Below are 14,492 nucleotides of genomic sequence, written 5' to 3'. Positions count from 1 at the left end.
CTTTGTGTCTGGACTACATCACGAAGGGCTTGTTAGGATTGCTGCATAAGATATAAGATGGTCCTTCACAAGCAAAAAAAATCAGAATCAAAAGTCATGGACAAATAATATATCAGTGAACTTTTCAAGACAAACCCAATTTTTACATCTGGCTTAGTGTTGGTACTCACGAGCACACAGATCATATGGTTGCATTGTATTTTACCTCATACAATATTTTCACAAATAACTAGGATGATGTGTAAATGTGTAATGTCTTCCTTATTTTGTTAGCTAAAAATCCCCAGTTAAGTCATCCAGGGCACTTAAATGTAGCATTGCCACAGAAGACTTATTATAACTATATCTTTTAGAGGCCTTCATGTACCTGAATGTTGCAATCTAAACTGAACTGAGTGCACTCAGTGGATATACACATTGTTACGGTCTGACATCATGGCTGCAAGGATGCTGTGCTGTGCTTGATTTGTGATAAGATTAGCTATCTCTCTGACTATCATAAACACAGTATTAAGGTCTTTGGAAGTGTGTGTGCAGTGACAGAATATATGGCAGGCTCTGTGGAAACTTGCATTATAAACACACATTCATCATGAGAAGGTAAGCAAAGTTTGGATGTGTAAATCATTTGGTTGTGTAATAATTGTGACAAAATGAGAGATTGCCGGACGTTACAATGGAATAAAAAGGAAAACAGTAATTGAATGTATGAGAATAATATATTTGGGGCATTTGTTTTTTTGGGGGGGGGGGTTTTGTGTTGTTGCAAGGACAATACAGAATTGTTAGTGTTAATTACGGAATGTTAATATACTTTTATTTTTGAAAAGATACGGTTAGATTTGAGATACATTTTCAGGAGCTGGAGCAGAATCGCACCAGATTTATTTTAATCTATACAGTAAAGACTCCTGCAAAGTCTCAGCTCTGCCACATTGTCCGTGCCAGAACATTTTTCTCATTTAGTCAGTCCAGGTTTCCAGCTTCTCAAGTTTGCATTTGCTTTTTGTGTCGAAAAAGCAGCCAAAACCTATTTATTGTTTACTTGCAGCCCCCTCTGCCCTGCTCTTTAAACACAGATACTAATGATACTTTTTTCCACAACCAGTGAAGGTGTGAAGGCACCTTTTTTTTTTTTCAAAATCCTCCTTAATTTTTTTCCCCGATTTTTTTCAAGTTTTCTCATAAGAACTGCCTCCTCTTTTCCACCATCTTGACACTAAATTTGCAGCAACAATGAACTGAAACACCCTCAAACTGCAACATTTGAAGGAAGAGTCCTGCATGTGATCAACTGCAGTGACACCACAAGATGATCTCAACACATGCAACACTATCTTTCTTTAAAGGGTTTGCGAGAAATTATTCAATAATGTTATGCCTCTTCCATGATCTCAGACATGTAGTCCCTTCTTTGTGAGTCAATGCTCATTATCTACATAAATTATTATCTTTTCCCTCAGTCTCTCAACCTCTGATAAAACACAACAAGAAATTGGACCCAGCTTGGCACTAATCATGAGGTCTATTGTAGAAGATTATGACAAGGAGGTTTGTTCATGATGGTACAGGTGATGCTGTCTCCCGTAGGTCATGGTGTGAGATGGGCAACAGCTGTCACCACTGTGGAGGCAGATGGGCTGCTAAGACCTGAGGAAAGCCTACAAGATCTGCTTCAGGACATCAATGCAGCTCATTTGCATTAGACTCTTGTATGGAAAAGCAAGAGGAGTTATTGAGTGCTACCTTTATATAAAATAGAAAGAATTGTTTTTGGACATCTAAACTAGTAAAAAAAATAAAAATAAAAAGAATGAACCCATATCAGTATCATTTTTTTTTTTGTAAAACATGATGAACATTTTAAAAACGGTTGTCATTTGTGAAGGCAAAAAAAGTATTTCTCTGCATTGTATGCCATAAAAAATAATGAAATAAAACAAATGAAATAACCACAAGATACTTGTGTCCTAATAAGAAGGATGAGTGCTCAGTAGGGAGCATTTTCTTACACATACTGTATATGGCAACCAATGCTTTACCATACTGATATGGTCCTCAGCGGCCTCCACAACCCGTATTGCCAACTTCAATAGACCTAGGATCAGTACATCCTGTGAGCTCGAGGTATTAACAATGCCGATCTACCCAATGCAACCATGACGCTATGGGCAGCCAACACATCACGTGAGCATCTTCCTGTTTTGTTAAGTTAGGTAGGACCATCACACCTCGAGATGGCTGGACAGTTAGCTCTGGTGTTCCAAACACAGTTTTGCCCTGAGTTCTGTGGCACATCAAATAATCTGCGCATTTTATGAGGGACCCTTTTTGGTTTGCAGGGGAGTAAAAGATTACAAACCAACATTGAGGTTGGCCACCAGGAGCTTATTAAAGTTTTCTCCTTTTCAAGATGCAAGATTTTTATTTGTCACATGCTCATACAGATGTGCAGTGAAATATAAGGACTGTTCCGCAAGGCCATGCAATAACAGTTAACTTCAACTCTAACATGTAAACTTTTTGTAATCATGTGGGCAGAACCAACTTGATCTCTTCCCTCAAAGACGACCAACATAAGCAGCTGGCTCATTCAGCGTTATCCTGAGAGAGATGAGGAAATTCCCAATTGTCGAAGCTGTTCATTATTTAAGATCTAAAATGGATTTACTATGTCATACAACTAAAAATGCTCCTCTCAGACCAAACAAGGCCATCCAGCAGTGCTGCTGTCTAACCTGGGCCAATAAAATCTATTTTTGACACACATTTTTACAAATGATCAACCAACATGTGTAATCATCACTGAACCATTCCCTGAACTGTCTAAAATAAACAAAAGTGATTCATAGGCTACTTGATGCTTTAAAACTCAGCTAGATAACAATATCAGTGTTCTATTATTCATATGTTATATCATTAATCTGTAGTTAAGCACATTAATCTTTTTTCTGTTAATAATATGGCTTACAGACTTCACTGAACACATTTAAAATGTTAGATGAATGCAACTTTGCTCATGAAAAAAGTAAATGCTCAAACACATCAGATTAAAAAACGAATATGTACAAATGAATTATAAGTTAATAAAAAAAAACTAATAATACAAAATAATCACGTTATAATCAGTTGGTAAAATGTTCATTAAAGTTCCCTTGTTCAACAAAAAACAATTGGGTTAACTCACTGATTAACACCAAAACAAATTATGTAAATGTCTTTGGCAATAAAAACCGTTTCTGATTCTGAACATTGCTTTGGCACTGTTGGATTTGCTGTTGGCAGTTTATTTCAAAGCTGAAGGAACACGAGCAAAATGTGTTTTTCACACGTCCATTTCATTACCTGAGGACTACAACACCCACAACAGACTACAACCCAGCAGCCAATAGGTCGCCAGAGCGCCAGGTGTGTAGCCCTCGACTATATAATCTTAAAGAATTAATGAAGGCTGCTATAGCTTTTAGAGACCTGGTCCAATTTCCTGTATACTTTACTTTGGAGCAATAAAAAGCTGTAAACAAATGTTTCATAGTTTGACAAATGGCTCTCAAAAACGTGAACAGATTTTAAAGTGTAGCATCAGTGGATTTTTCTTTTCTCTGCTTTGCTTTTATTAGTAGGCCTAGGCCTTAATGGGAAAACATAAATCACCTATAGGCCTCGTAGCTCTTAAGACCTATTATTAGGCTATATAGATGTAGGACTACTTTATATGATGGGATCCAGGAGAAAGGGTGATCTTAATTAAAAAAAGAAAGAAAAAAGTGCATTGCATGCGAGGAGTGGAGTGGAAATAAATTCTCTTTGCTGATAGGTCGTTGAGCTGCACCAGCCCTCACTTGCGCATGGATTGGCCTACTGCTCCTTTTTCCTGCACTTTCTCATTGGCTTTTGGCACTGATAGTTCCCTACCATCATCTGCGCGTGCAGTTTTCAATGAATATTGTATGTTTGCTCTCAGCTCTGGGTGCTCATCCTTTGAATCAGCGCGTCGAGCCGGAGGAGGAAAGCACCCTGGATGAGCACAGCACCAGATGATGGAATTTCTCCCGGAGACCGTAGCAGCTGCTCGACTAACACTGTCTCCCCCCTCCTCTGAGAATAGATAAGAGAGAGAAAAGAAGAGCAGAAAGGATTGTTTCAGCGAGGAAAATGTTCTGCGCGAAGCTGAAGGAGCTGAAGATATCAGGAGAGTGTCCGTTCTCCAGTAGCGCCCAAAATAATCAGCTCGGAGACTTTGAGGAGCGCTCCACTGACGCCGCGGATTTATTGCCCATTTCTAAGGACGTTCATGGAAAAACAGGCGAGGATCTACCTCAACAGAAAACCTGCAGAGCCAAAGTTAACCTGCACACACTTGGGGAGAGCATTCGGAAATTGGCATGTCCTGAGGTGAGTTAAAACATGCACTTAATATTCACCTCATGCAGCTACTACTTTCCATAAAGATGTACCTGCAGCTGGATTTTTGTCACGTCTGCATTAATGCACATAAATCATGCCATGCATTTCCACTTGACATAGCCTACATTGATTTGTAATTAGCTTTTTTATTCTTATCAGTGGGCGCTCCTGTGTTAAAAAAAAAATGTTGTTAAGTTTTCCAGACGCGGACGTTGAACTGAACACAATGTCATACAGTTTCAGAGGCTGCATACTGCCCTGCAACGAATGATGAGACTGTCAGATCACAGCAGGGACTCTGAAAGGTAACACGTGGGTTTTTTTTAAATACATCTCCAACCAGGATATGAATAAACATCACACTACGCGATTTAAATAGACTGCTGCTGTTAAACTCTCGTAGGCTTAGAAGCACAGCAGGTGGTACACTATAAAAGTGATGCAAATATGATTCAAGCCTAATTGGCCATCTTTAAAGCTCATATTCCTTACAAATGTACCCCAACCCCACCCCTCCACTTATATACTAAACATCCTGATGACAACACTCAGATGTGACGCAGACTCAGGCTTGTAAGGAGACCACGAGACTGTTGGACAATCACAATAGAAGAAGTCCAACTGATGATGAAACATTGTCCCTTCTCTGAGTTTATTCAGTTTAATGTAGTTAAGGCGACACATCCACTAATAAAGGTAAATGTAAGATGTATTAATTGGGTTTTGTTTTAAAGCAACAATCATATAACCTGTGTGCTGTTAACTGCTTATAAGCATTAATAGTACATAATGTTATATGGTATATTGGTAATTAGTTTCTGTGCTTTGTGTACTGTTGTATTTTACTGATCTTGAGATTAGTTAAAGATAATTTGCACAGAAATGTCTTTAAGTCAATCAACATTCACAGAAACTGGCTCTTCTGCTCGTTTATCTCTGATATTAAACTAAACATATTTGGGTTTTGGATTGTAATTTAGAAATAAATAAAAACTAACATTAGGCGACTTGGTCTTAACAGAACGTTTTTAAGCATTATTCCCCTTTTTGTGGAATAAAAACAAAGTGCGGCTCTAGCTTGGTCGACAGAGCACTGGGTCTATGTGTCTGACGATGATACTTCTTGTTTTTGCAGTCCAATCATTTGCTGTACAGACTGTCAGAGCTGTAGAGATGACCCCGAGCATTTGGTGGAAATGATGAACATTTACTCAACCAAAACAGGTTATGTTAAATCTGGAGCTAAAAATGTTTTAATGTGTCATTTATATATTGAAATGATGGGGGTTTGGGTCTAAACAGTTTCATTGGTTTGTATCGACAGAATCCCAGATGGATGCTGTGAAAGTGGCTCTCGGCGAGGAGCTCTTCAACATGTGCTACGAGGAGGACAGACACATTTTGAGGGTGGTGGGGGGCGCTCTTCACGACTTCCTTAACAGCTTCAACGTCTTGTTAAAACAGAGCAGCACACCGCCCAGCCCGGACAGAGAGGATTGTGTAAACGAACCTTCAGTCTTGTGCTTAGACAAAGATCTGGGTCTGCTTACTGTCTATTTCTTCAACCCCCGCCCGACCACTGAGCTCTTCTTCCCCGGAGTCATCAAAGGGGCTGCCCGCCTGCTGTATCACACCACTGTGGATGTGTTGATGGACCCCCCAACTGCGAAAGACAGCATCCTGCAGTCCAGCCCGCAGCCCAGTCTTCTGTACACAGTTGTAGTTAAGGATGCTAAAAACCTGAGCCCAAGTCCCCTGCGGGCGACTTCAGCGGGGACGCTTCCTACCTCTCTGTTCTCCACCATCTTCCCTTTCCATCTGATCCTGGACCCAGACCTGGTTCTGGTACAAATAGGACATGGGCTAAGGAAGAGACTCAGCAGGAAGGAGGGACTGAGGCGGTCTGCTACCTTTCAAGAACACTTCTCTATTGTCTCGCCCCAGATCAAGTGTACCTTTCAAGGCATTCTGACCATGCTGAACACGCAGTTTATCATTCGGATCAAGCATGGATACTCCTCCACAGATACCACAGGGAAGGTATGTCCTCATATCTGTGAGGTATAACTTAGCTACAGTATAAGAGTGACATCACTGACTAATGAGCAGAAAAAGGCCTTCTGGTCACTTATAAGATAGAGAGAAAAATCAGGCCATTTATAAGCGGTCGAGCTTGTTAGTGGTGTACGATGTTGGTGCACTTGGCCTGAGGAAGAGATCAACATTATACCCCCAGAGGAGATCAGAAGCAAATGTCAAACCATTTTATCCATCAAAGGCACCGTCATGCTTGTGCTATTTATGTGAGGGTGCACAGCAATCGGTCGCCACGACAGGAAAAAAGTATCCATGTGTAAACATGGCCTTGGTGTAATGACTACTGACAGAGTGCTTCCATTCACTATAACACCAGTAGATTTACTGTTAAAGCACACAGAGTGGAATTAAACTGGTAAGAAAAAGTACCCAGTTCAGGCGGTTACAAAGCACTTAGGCCTCACCAAGAAGTCCACTATCAAGCCGTGGCAGAAACGTTGAGCAACAGTCACTCCCACAGGAAGTTGTGGTGGCGTGATCACAACCGTGGAAACAAATCAGACCAATCCCTGTGCATTATACGCGGCCTTGTAAATTTTGTTCAAACACTTTTTTTGTGTGCAAATTTGAATAATCCTGCTCCCCAACTCCTGCGTCATTTACATACCCAAACCCACGTCCTTGATTTCCCAACATTTAGCCCCTGAGGTCAGCAGTGTCCTCTACATCAGGGGGGACTGTTTACTGAAACAGAGGGCTATGCTTATCAAGTGAGAGATGCGTTGCTTTCAACTAAAGCGCCAAGCTACTGCACAGTGTTTTTAAACCTTCTGTATGGACCCTTTGGTTTGTGTTATACATGTTTAAGTCAGGTTTTTTTTTTTTTTTTTTTTTAGAAAATCATCATCCTGCTTTTACCATCAAATATATCACTCTTTGTGAATATTTGCTGTTGTAATTGTAAACAAAAGCTATTTCTGCAGCATGCTGTAACTCTCTTTGGCTGACACCTACCACTCGGCTGCAGTTCCAGAGTATAAAAATGGCCACATGAAAATAGTCAATGATGTTCTTGTGCAGAAGCCTCAATTCATTTCAGTCTGATTTATTACAATTTAAAACTCATTTAGGGGCTTTAAGAGACTTTGTTTAGTGACTCCTTAAAAATAAAACAAACACTCAATGTCCTCTAGTTTTTAACCTGTTCAGTAGTAAACATCATCATGATACAGACTCTTGTCTCTTATGAGCAGAGTTAGTCTTGTGTAGCTGGTAATAAAAAGTTTGCCAGTGTAAATAAACAACACATATTGTGCATTATTCCTTTAAACATATTAACAGCATTATAACGCACAGTGCATGTGGAATGTTGAGATTGAGACTATTAACTGGAATTATTTCCTGTAATCAATTCAGTTTAAACACACTTTATTTGGCATCTTCACATGGAAATAGACAAGAAGTGGTGTCACAGGGCAAACTGCTCTCTCAGCAAATAAATGGCGTGACTGAAGCATTTACCAAGTTGCCTACATTTACCTATTTACCTTATTATTAAACTTAGATCGATCAGGAAACAGTTATTTGGACTCCAAATGAGCCAAAAATAATTTGTGTATCAAATATCTTTCCGATTAAACACTTTACAGTGCATATGAGAGTATATGTTTTATATTTGAACACATTATTGTTATTCTGTATATGCCATCTACTTCTAAATATAATTAAAATTATAGAGAAAAGTAGTTCCCTGTAAAAAAATATGAACTATAGCATGATCAGCCAAAACCTTGACTGACTTTAATACATTTTTTTCTTTTCAGATTTGTGCAAAAGCAGAACGAAATGCTGCATAGATGAGGACTGTGAGAATGTGATCAACTATTACAACAACAGTTAGACTTTACAATAGCACTGTCAGGAGATCACTTAAGCCATTAAAGACAATTCTCTACACCAGATTTCACAGCATTTAATCCTTAAAATATTTCATTCTAAACCACAAGTCATCCATATGGTGGCGCTAGTAGAGAGGTCAAAGGATCATTAAAGTTTCCTCCACCGGGAACCTCGGCTGTCTTTACAGTACATTAAGTTGTTGAAATCTTTTCGGTAGTTGTTGATATATACGGACTGTGGCTAGTGAACGCTCAAACTTAGATATGCTGTTTTTTGTTTTGTTTAATGCATTCCTGTTCCACTGGAACATCAACAAACCCTCTTTTGTGTTGACTGTTTTCTGACAGATGGCTGCATACAGCTGCACTTATATAAATATCAAACAATGACAAATATTACTTTCTTTATGACAAATGTATAAATGTCTATTTATGCCCTGTGAGAGTTTATACATGTACAGTATATATTGTAAATTAAGATGTATATGCAAAGACACTACTGATTGAAAATATAATATTTCTTTTTTGGGCCGTGGGAAATTTGTTGTTAAAGTCAATAAGTGTCAAAGTCCAGTGACTTTTGCTCTAAGTAGAACCATAAACAGTAATCCTGCTTAATCGTCTTTCACAGAAGGAACACAGTTTGGTTCTACATATACATGATACGTTTAGCAATTTGAAGAGAGGTTAACTTTTCTTATCAACCATTTCTTTCTTTCATTCCAGCTAATGGACCTTAAAGGTCAAATGATCTACGTGTCAGAATCCAACGTCATCTTGTTCCTTGGCTCCCCGTGTGTGGACAAGCTGGAGGAGCTAACAGGCCGTGGTCTCTATCTGTCAGACATCCCCATTCATAACGCATTGCGGGACGTGGTGCTGGTTGGTGAACAGGCCAAGGCACAGGACGGTTTGAAGAAGCGTCTGGGGAAGGCCAAGGCCGCGTTGGAGCACGCTCACCAAGCACTGGAAGAGGAGAAGAAGAAGACTGTGGACCTCCTCTTCTCCATCTTCCCTGGCACTGTGGCACAGCAGCTTTGGCAGGGTCAAACAGTGCAGGCCAAGAAGTTTGACCGAGTCACGATGCTCTTCTCTGACATTGTGGGCTTCACAGCTGTTTGCTCGCACTGCACCCCGATGCAAGTGATCACCATGCTCAATGAGCTGTACACCCGGTTTGACCACCACTGTGGAGAGCTTGATGTTTATAAGGTAAATTAAAACATTTAAGATCTCTTGCTGTGCATTTAATGTGAAAGATTTAATGACAAAGCCAACAATTTAGCACGTATTCCACTCAGTCTTTGTGCAGCAGCTAAATTGTTAATCCATTAGACATTTCTCCTATCATAGAGTTATACATACACACACACACACACACACACTGCATTGTCACAACAAGTTAAAACAAACAATTATTTGTTTGTGATGGGAAAGTGGCACTATCAACAAGAGAGCAGTAGGGATGTAGAGATTCATCGTAAAGTTGTGGAAAATATATTCAAGGTGTCAAGATTCACATGGGTACTCTGAAAAATGAATCGTATGGTGAGTGTCAGAAGATAACAGACAAGACAACATATTCAAATATTGCAAGAAGACAGGGAACTACACCAACAAAACAACCAACATGATGAAGCTGTTAAGCAACACCACAACTACAGGCTCCAATCACTTCCTCTTGTTTAGGAAATAAAAAAAAAACATCAAAAGACCAAACCACTCTGCAGGTTAGCAGCCCCTAAAGGAATCGTTTTCAGTCATCATATGTCTTTTAGTCTGATTTTGTAAAATAAACTGTGAGAGAATCGTATCACGAACCCAGCATCGTGAATGGTATCGTGAGTTTAATGAATCATTACATCCCTAGTGAACGGTATTGAATAGATTTGAATATTACTCAAATGAACATGACATCCCCTCAGGATTAGCCTAAAAACATCTCAAATTCATAAAGTGTTATAAATCACATCTCCGAAATCATTTTTTAAGGTTAATTTAGCTGCAAAAACCCCCCCACTGGAATAAGTAAAGACGTATTGAGTGTCAAGTATTTAAAAACAACTTGTGATCTAGAAATAGTTCTCTTTATAAGGTTTTTTTTGGCTGGCGTGTATAGTATCAAATATTTAGCATCATGTGCATTGAAATGTTGTCATTACTCGATGTTTCACAGGCCGAGACTATAGTTCAACAACAACGGTGGTGTATGCCAGGCAGCTAATCTACAGGGAGGTTGGACAATGTAATCAAAGTGTCAAGGAAGCATAACAGAAAGAGCAGTATGTTTGACAAATACCTCGTAAAACGCTAGGAAGCCAGAGGTTCCTTCAGGACCCTGTTTCCACTCCACATGTATATGGGCCTAAAAATAGTTTCACTTTGTCTCTGACTCGCTGAGTGCTCTCCGGTTAAGATTTACAAGAAGCAGAAAAAGAAGATGAAACACTTTTGGACTTTTCCAAATGACCAGGGATAAAGCACATCACAGTTTAAGTTTTATTACCCCTTATTTTTCTGCCCTTTGTCTTTTCCCGCTGAATGAGGAGCATGTCAGACTGTTGATATATATCCTCTTCGTATTTCGACTTTTGCTCAAGAGCTACCTTGATGGTTTCAATAAAGTTTTGAAAAAATCCTTCTGTAAAGACTCACTGATAAGAAGGCCCTTGACTTTGAATACGACACCCACAGCTCTGAGGTCAGAAAATGATTGTAATGATTATCTTCTGTGTTCAGGTGGAGACCATCGGTGACGCATATTGTGTTGCTGGTGGCTTACACAAGGAGAGCGAGACGCATGCTGTCCAGATTGCTCTCATGGCCTTAAAGATGATGGAGCTCTCAGATGACGTGATGACACCAACAGGAGAACGAATACAGGTGAGGGTCAAGCACTCCTTAATGTTAGTATATAGGTATTATTCCGGCTGATGATGTATCCTCCAAAAACGCAGGAGAGTTCAGTTATGGACGCTTGATGTTGAAAAAGAAATTACCTTAGCATGGCTGCTGTCATTCAAGTGAATCATCTAACGATTTAATGTGACATCAGTAGACAATAAAGTAAAACTTTAAGCCTTTTTGTATCATGATTAAGCGTGCCACTATAATATTACACATCGTTTGTCTAAGAACTAATCCAGAGCTGCATCAATGCCTTTATATAGGAACTGATCAAGACGTAACAGTAAAATGTAAACACATTATGCTAGACACCCTGCTTTGTTTCACCTCAAGGAAATGTGCCATCATAATAAATATCTTACCGTGGGTTAAGATATTCCTCTTAATATCATGACATAAAGGCTAATAATGTAAGGTACGATGTGCAATATCTACAGGACTTCTGTCCCTGACTGTATCCCCCCCAAAAATTCAAAATAAGGCTTTTTCATTTTTCATGGTATCTGCAGCTGCTGAAAACACAACACTTAACAAATTGTTTTATAAAGATATGTAACTGCTTTGGCTCACAGATTTAAAACATGTCATTTGATTGTTCACATTCTTCCTCTTGCAAATTTTCAACAGTGTCACAGATATTTGTTTACTCTTTTTAGTGGTGGAATTTGGAGACCGACAATTTAGTATAGCTATATAATCAAGTATAGCTCTTTGGAAAATCTTGTGTTATTTAATTACCTCACATTGTGCTTGTTGACAGTAAAAACTATCAACAACAATTCTTAATGTGTATCATGCAAATCAGATACAAAGGCTGTAGTGCAAACTAGGGCTGAGTATTTTCCACAACCCCACGATACGATATGTATTGTGACACACATTGATTTTGGATAATGACTATGTCCTACACAGAATTCAATACAACAGCTGTTCTGTGAGGACAGCAGCAGGATCCTATCACTTAAAACACTTTATTTCAGGTCTTCGTAGATCCTACAAATACATTAAAATATTTTAATTTAAGAGCTATGGCTATGGGGTTTTTGTGAACTGCACCATAGGTCAATTGTCTTTCAAAATTGTCATCACAGCTTTGCAGCCATATTGATTCTGTAACATCTCCATCGATGCATGGGAGCACATGAGTATATGCAACCATATTGACTTTTTGCGCACAGCCCTAGTGCAAACGCTGCAGTCATATAGAATTTAAAAGTTGGTGTGTAGCTTCTCATGAACACTTAAAATACCATCGATGGATATAACAGGAAACCTCAATCATGTGAATATTGCCTTTTCCCCCCAGATGCGTATAGGCCTTCACACTGGTTCAGTACTAGCCGGTGTTGTTGGAGTGAAGATGCCACGATACTGCCTTTTCGGGAATAATGTCACGCTGGCCAACAAGTTTGAATCCAGCAGCCAACCTAGAAAAATCAACGTCAGCCCAACAACCCACAGGTTAAGTATCACTTCTAAATCCAGATCCAGGTTGCAAGAACTTCTCTTAGCGTCCAACCTAATACAATTTGATTCAAAAAGACAAATGCAACTGGAGGAATATACTGTTGTCATATTGTAATAAGCCAATGCTCTATGGTATATTGCTTGTTTCCTGCAGGGGAAAAAAAAAAACCAAAAGTGCTCCTGACAGGAAACTTAACTTTTAGAAGACCTCTGTGTTTCCTCTTGTGTCAAATAATTTGCCACATTGTTTTTAGTTTCATGGTTTATTTGTGTGCTCTTGGTCCCAGACTGCTGAAGGATCGCCCAGAGTTTGTCTTCGTTCCCAGGAGCAGACAAGAGCTTCCGGCCAACTTCCCCGAGGACATCCCTGGTGTTTGTTACTTTTTAGAGGCGTCCTTCAAAACTTCAGAGCTGACTCTGAAATAAAGCCAAGCTGTTGCAGAACCACAAAAAAATGTATCCAGTGAACACAGTGCCAACACCTTATGTACTTTGGTTAAGGTTGTTTTAGATTCTGATGATGTTGTCTTTCAGTGAAACTATAGTGCAGCTTCTTGAGGACAGAGATGTCAGCTTTCTGTCAAACGTGAGTGTTGTCCCTGTACAATTGTCCATTTGTTCAGATGTAGCAGAGATAAAAAAAAAAAAAAACTTCCTTTATTTTGCTTCCAGAATGAGTCATCTCTGAAAACTCATATGTTACAGGAAGTGTCTGTTAAAACTCCTATACTGTTAATGGAAGATCTTGAGACTGTTTTATCCATTTTCACAGCTATGAGCTTCAAAGTATGTAAAACAAACATTTAACATTGTTCATTTTTCTAATTTATGCCGTAGCGTCTTTAAAGAAATTTAAATATTGTCATCATACATAATGTAGATGTGGATCAGAGAATCGATGTCTATCCTTAATTCGATGTTGCTGAATGAAGTGTTAATTTAACAAAAGGTCGTTTTCTGTAAATATTTGACTGTTTATTTACACCTGTCTGGACTAGGTACCTACTAAAGCAGTGGTTCTCTACTGGTCTGACCTCAGAACTGACCACTAACTCCTTCATGAAAATCGCCACGCACATTTCTGATATTTTTTAACTAGTTATTTGATGGAAAATTGTGCAGTTTGGACCTCAGAAGGTACAAAAAATGTGACTGACAGGAGAAATGGAACAAAATAAACACTTTTAAAAACACTTCAGTTACTTTTTGATACAAAAAAATAATAATTCAGGTTACACATTTGCGACCAACTGAAAACAGCCAAGTGACCCATTATTGGGTCCCGACCCACCAGTTGAGAACCACACCACGAAAGCTCCATGGCATGTTGATACAACAGAAACAAAATGAAGATTAAAACCGATTTTCACAAATTATAATTCGGAAAGCTAGAGCAAATAAGAGAGCTTTCAAATGTTTTAACAGACAAACGTATAAAGCTGAGGTCTAATCCTCTATTTAATGATGTATGCAGAGCAGATTCAGGTGCCTTATGGAGACTTCACTGGCAGGATCACAGAGGCTTCATTATATATTATATGATCAGTTAAGTCACTTTTTGTTGCTTTAGATATAGTTTATGAAGAATTTACGTGTTAATACATTCTTCCAGAGATTGTGGCCGTATATATTTGTAACAATGTGATTTAGATTTGCATTTAATAGACATTAGACATGAAGCATTCAGAGTTTGCATTTTCCTAATATAAGTGTAAATGTATTTTTTACTTTTTCCACTGTACACGTTTATACTGTATTTATTAAATTGGTTTCAAT

General features: G+C 38.9%; 1 protein-coding gene across 1 annotated transcript; it reads left to right on the top strand.

Moving 5' to 3' along the window:
• The first annotated feature begins 3,872 nt into the window (after positions 1-3,872).
• Positions 3,873-13,909, top strand: gucy1a1 (guanylate cyclase 1 soluble subunit alpha 1). Its single transcript, XM_079337726.1, has 8 exons — positions 3,873-4,395; positions 4,645-4,712; positions 5,543-5,631; positions 5,732-6,447; positions 9,069-9,554; positions 11,082-11,225; positions 12,556-12,710; positions 13,004-13,909. Exons 1-8 carry the CDS (start codon positions 4,156-4,158, stop codon positions 13,140-13,142), a joined length of 2,037 nt encoding a protein of 678 aa, XP_079193852.1. The 5' UTR covers positions 3,873-4,155; the 3' UTR covers positions 13,143-13,909.
• Positions 13,910-14,492: the final 583 nt, after the last annotated feature.

The sequence above is a fragment of the Symphodus melops genome, assembly GCF_947650265.1.
Source record: "Symphodus melops genome assembly, chromosome: 2".
Lineage (NCBI taxonomy): Eukaryota > Metazoa > Chordata > Actinopteri > Labriformes > Labridae > Symphodus > Symphodus melops.
This window is presented reverse-complemented; position numbering and strand designations above follow the sequence as displayed.

What these genes read in the sequence shown, in the direction of transcription:
- gucy1a1 (XM_079337726.1), top strand. Translation starts at nt 4,156, where the DNA reads ATGTTCTGCGCGAAGCTGAAGGAGCTGAAGATATCAGGAGAGTGTCCG. An exon ending in GGAAATTGGCATGTCCTGAG is followed by an intron (nt 4,396 to 4,644) that starts GTGAGTTAAAAC and finishes AATGTCATACAG; the next exon opens with TTTCAGAGGCTGCATACTGC. An exon ending in CAACAGGAGAACGAATACAG is followed by an intron (nt 11,226 to 12,555) that starts GTGAGGGTCAAG and finishes TTTTCCCCCCAG; the next exon opens with ATGCGTATAGGCCTTCACAC.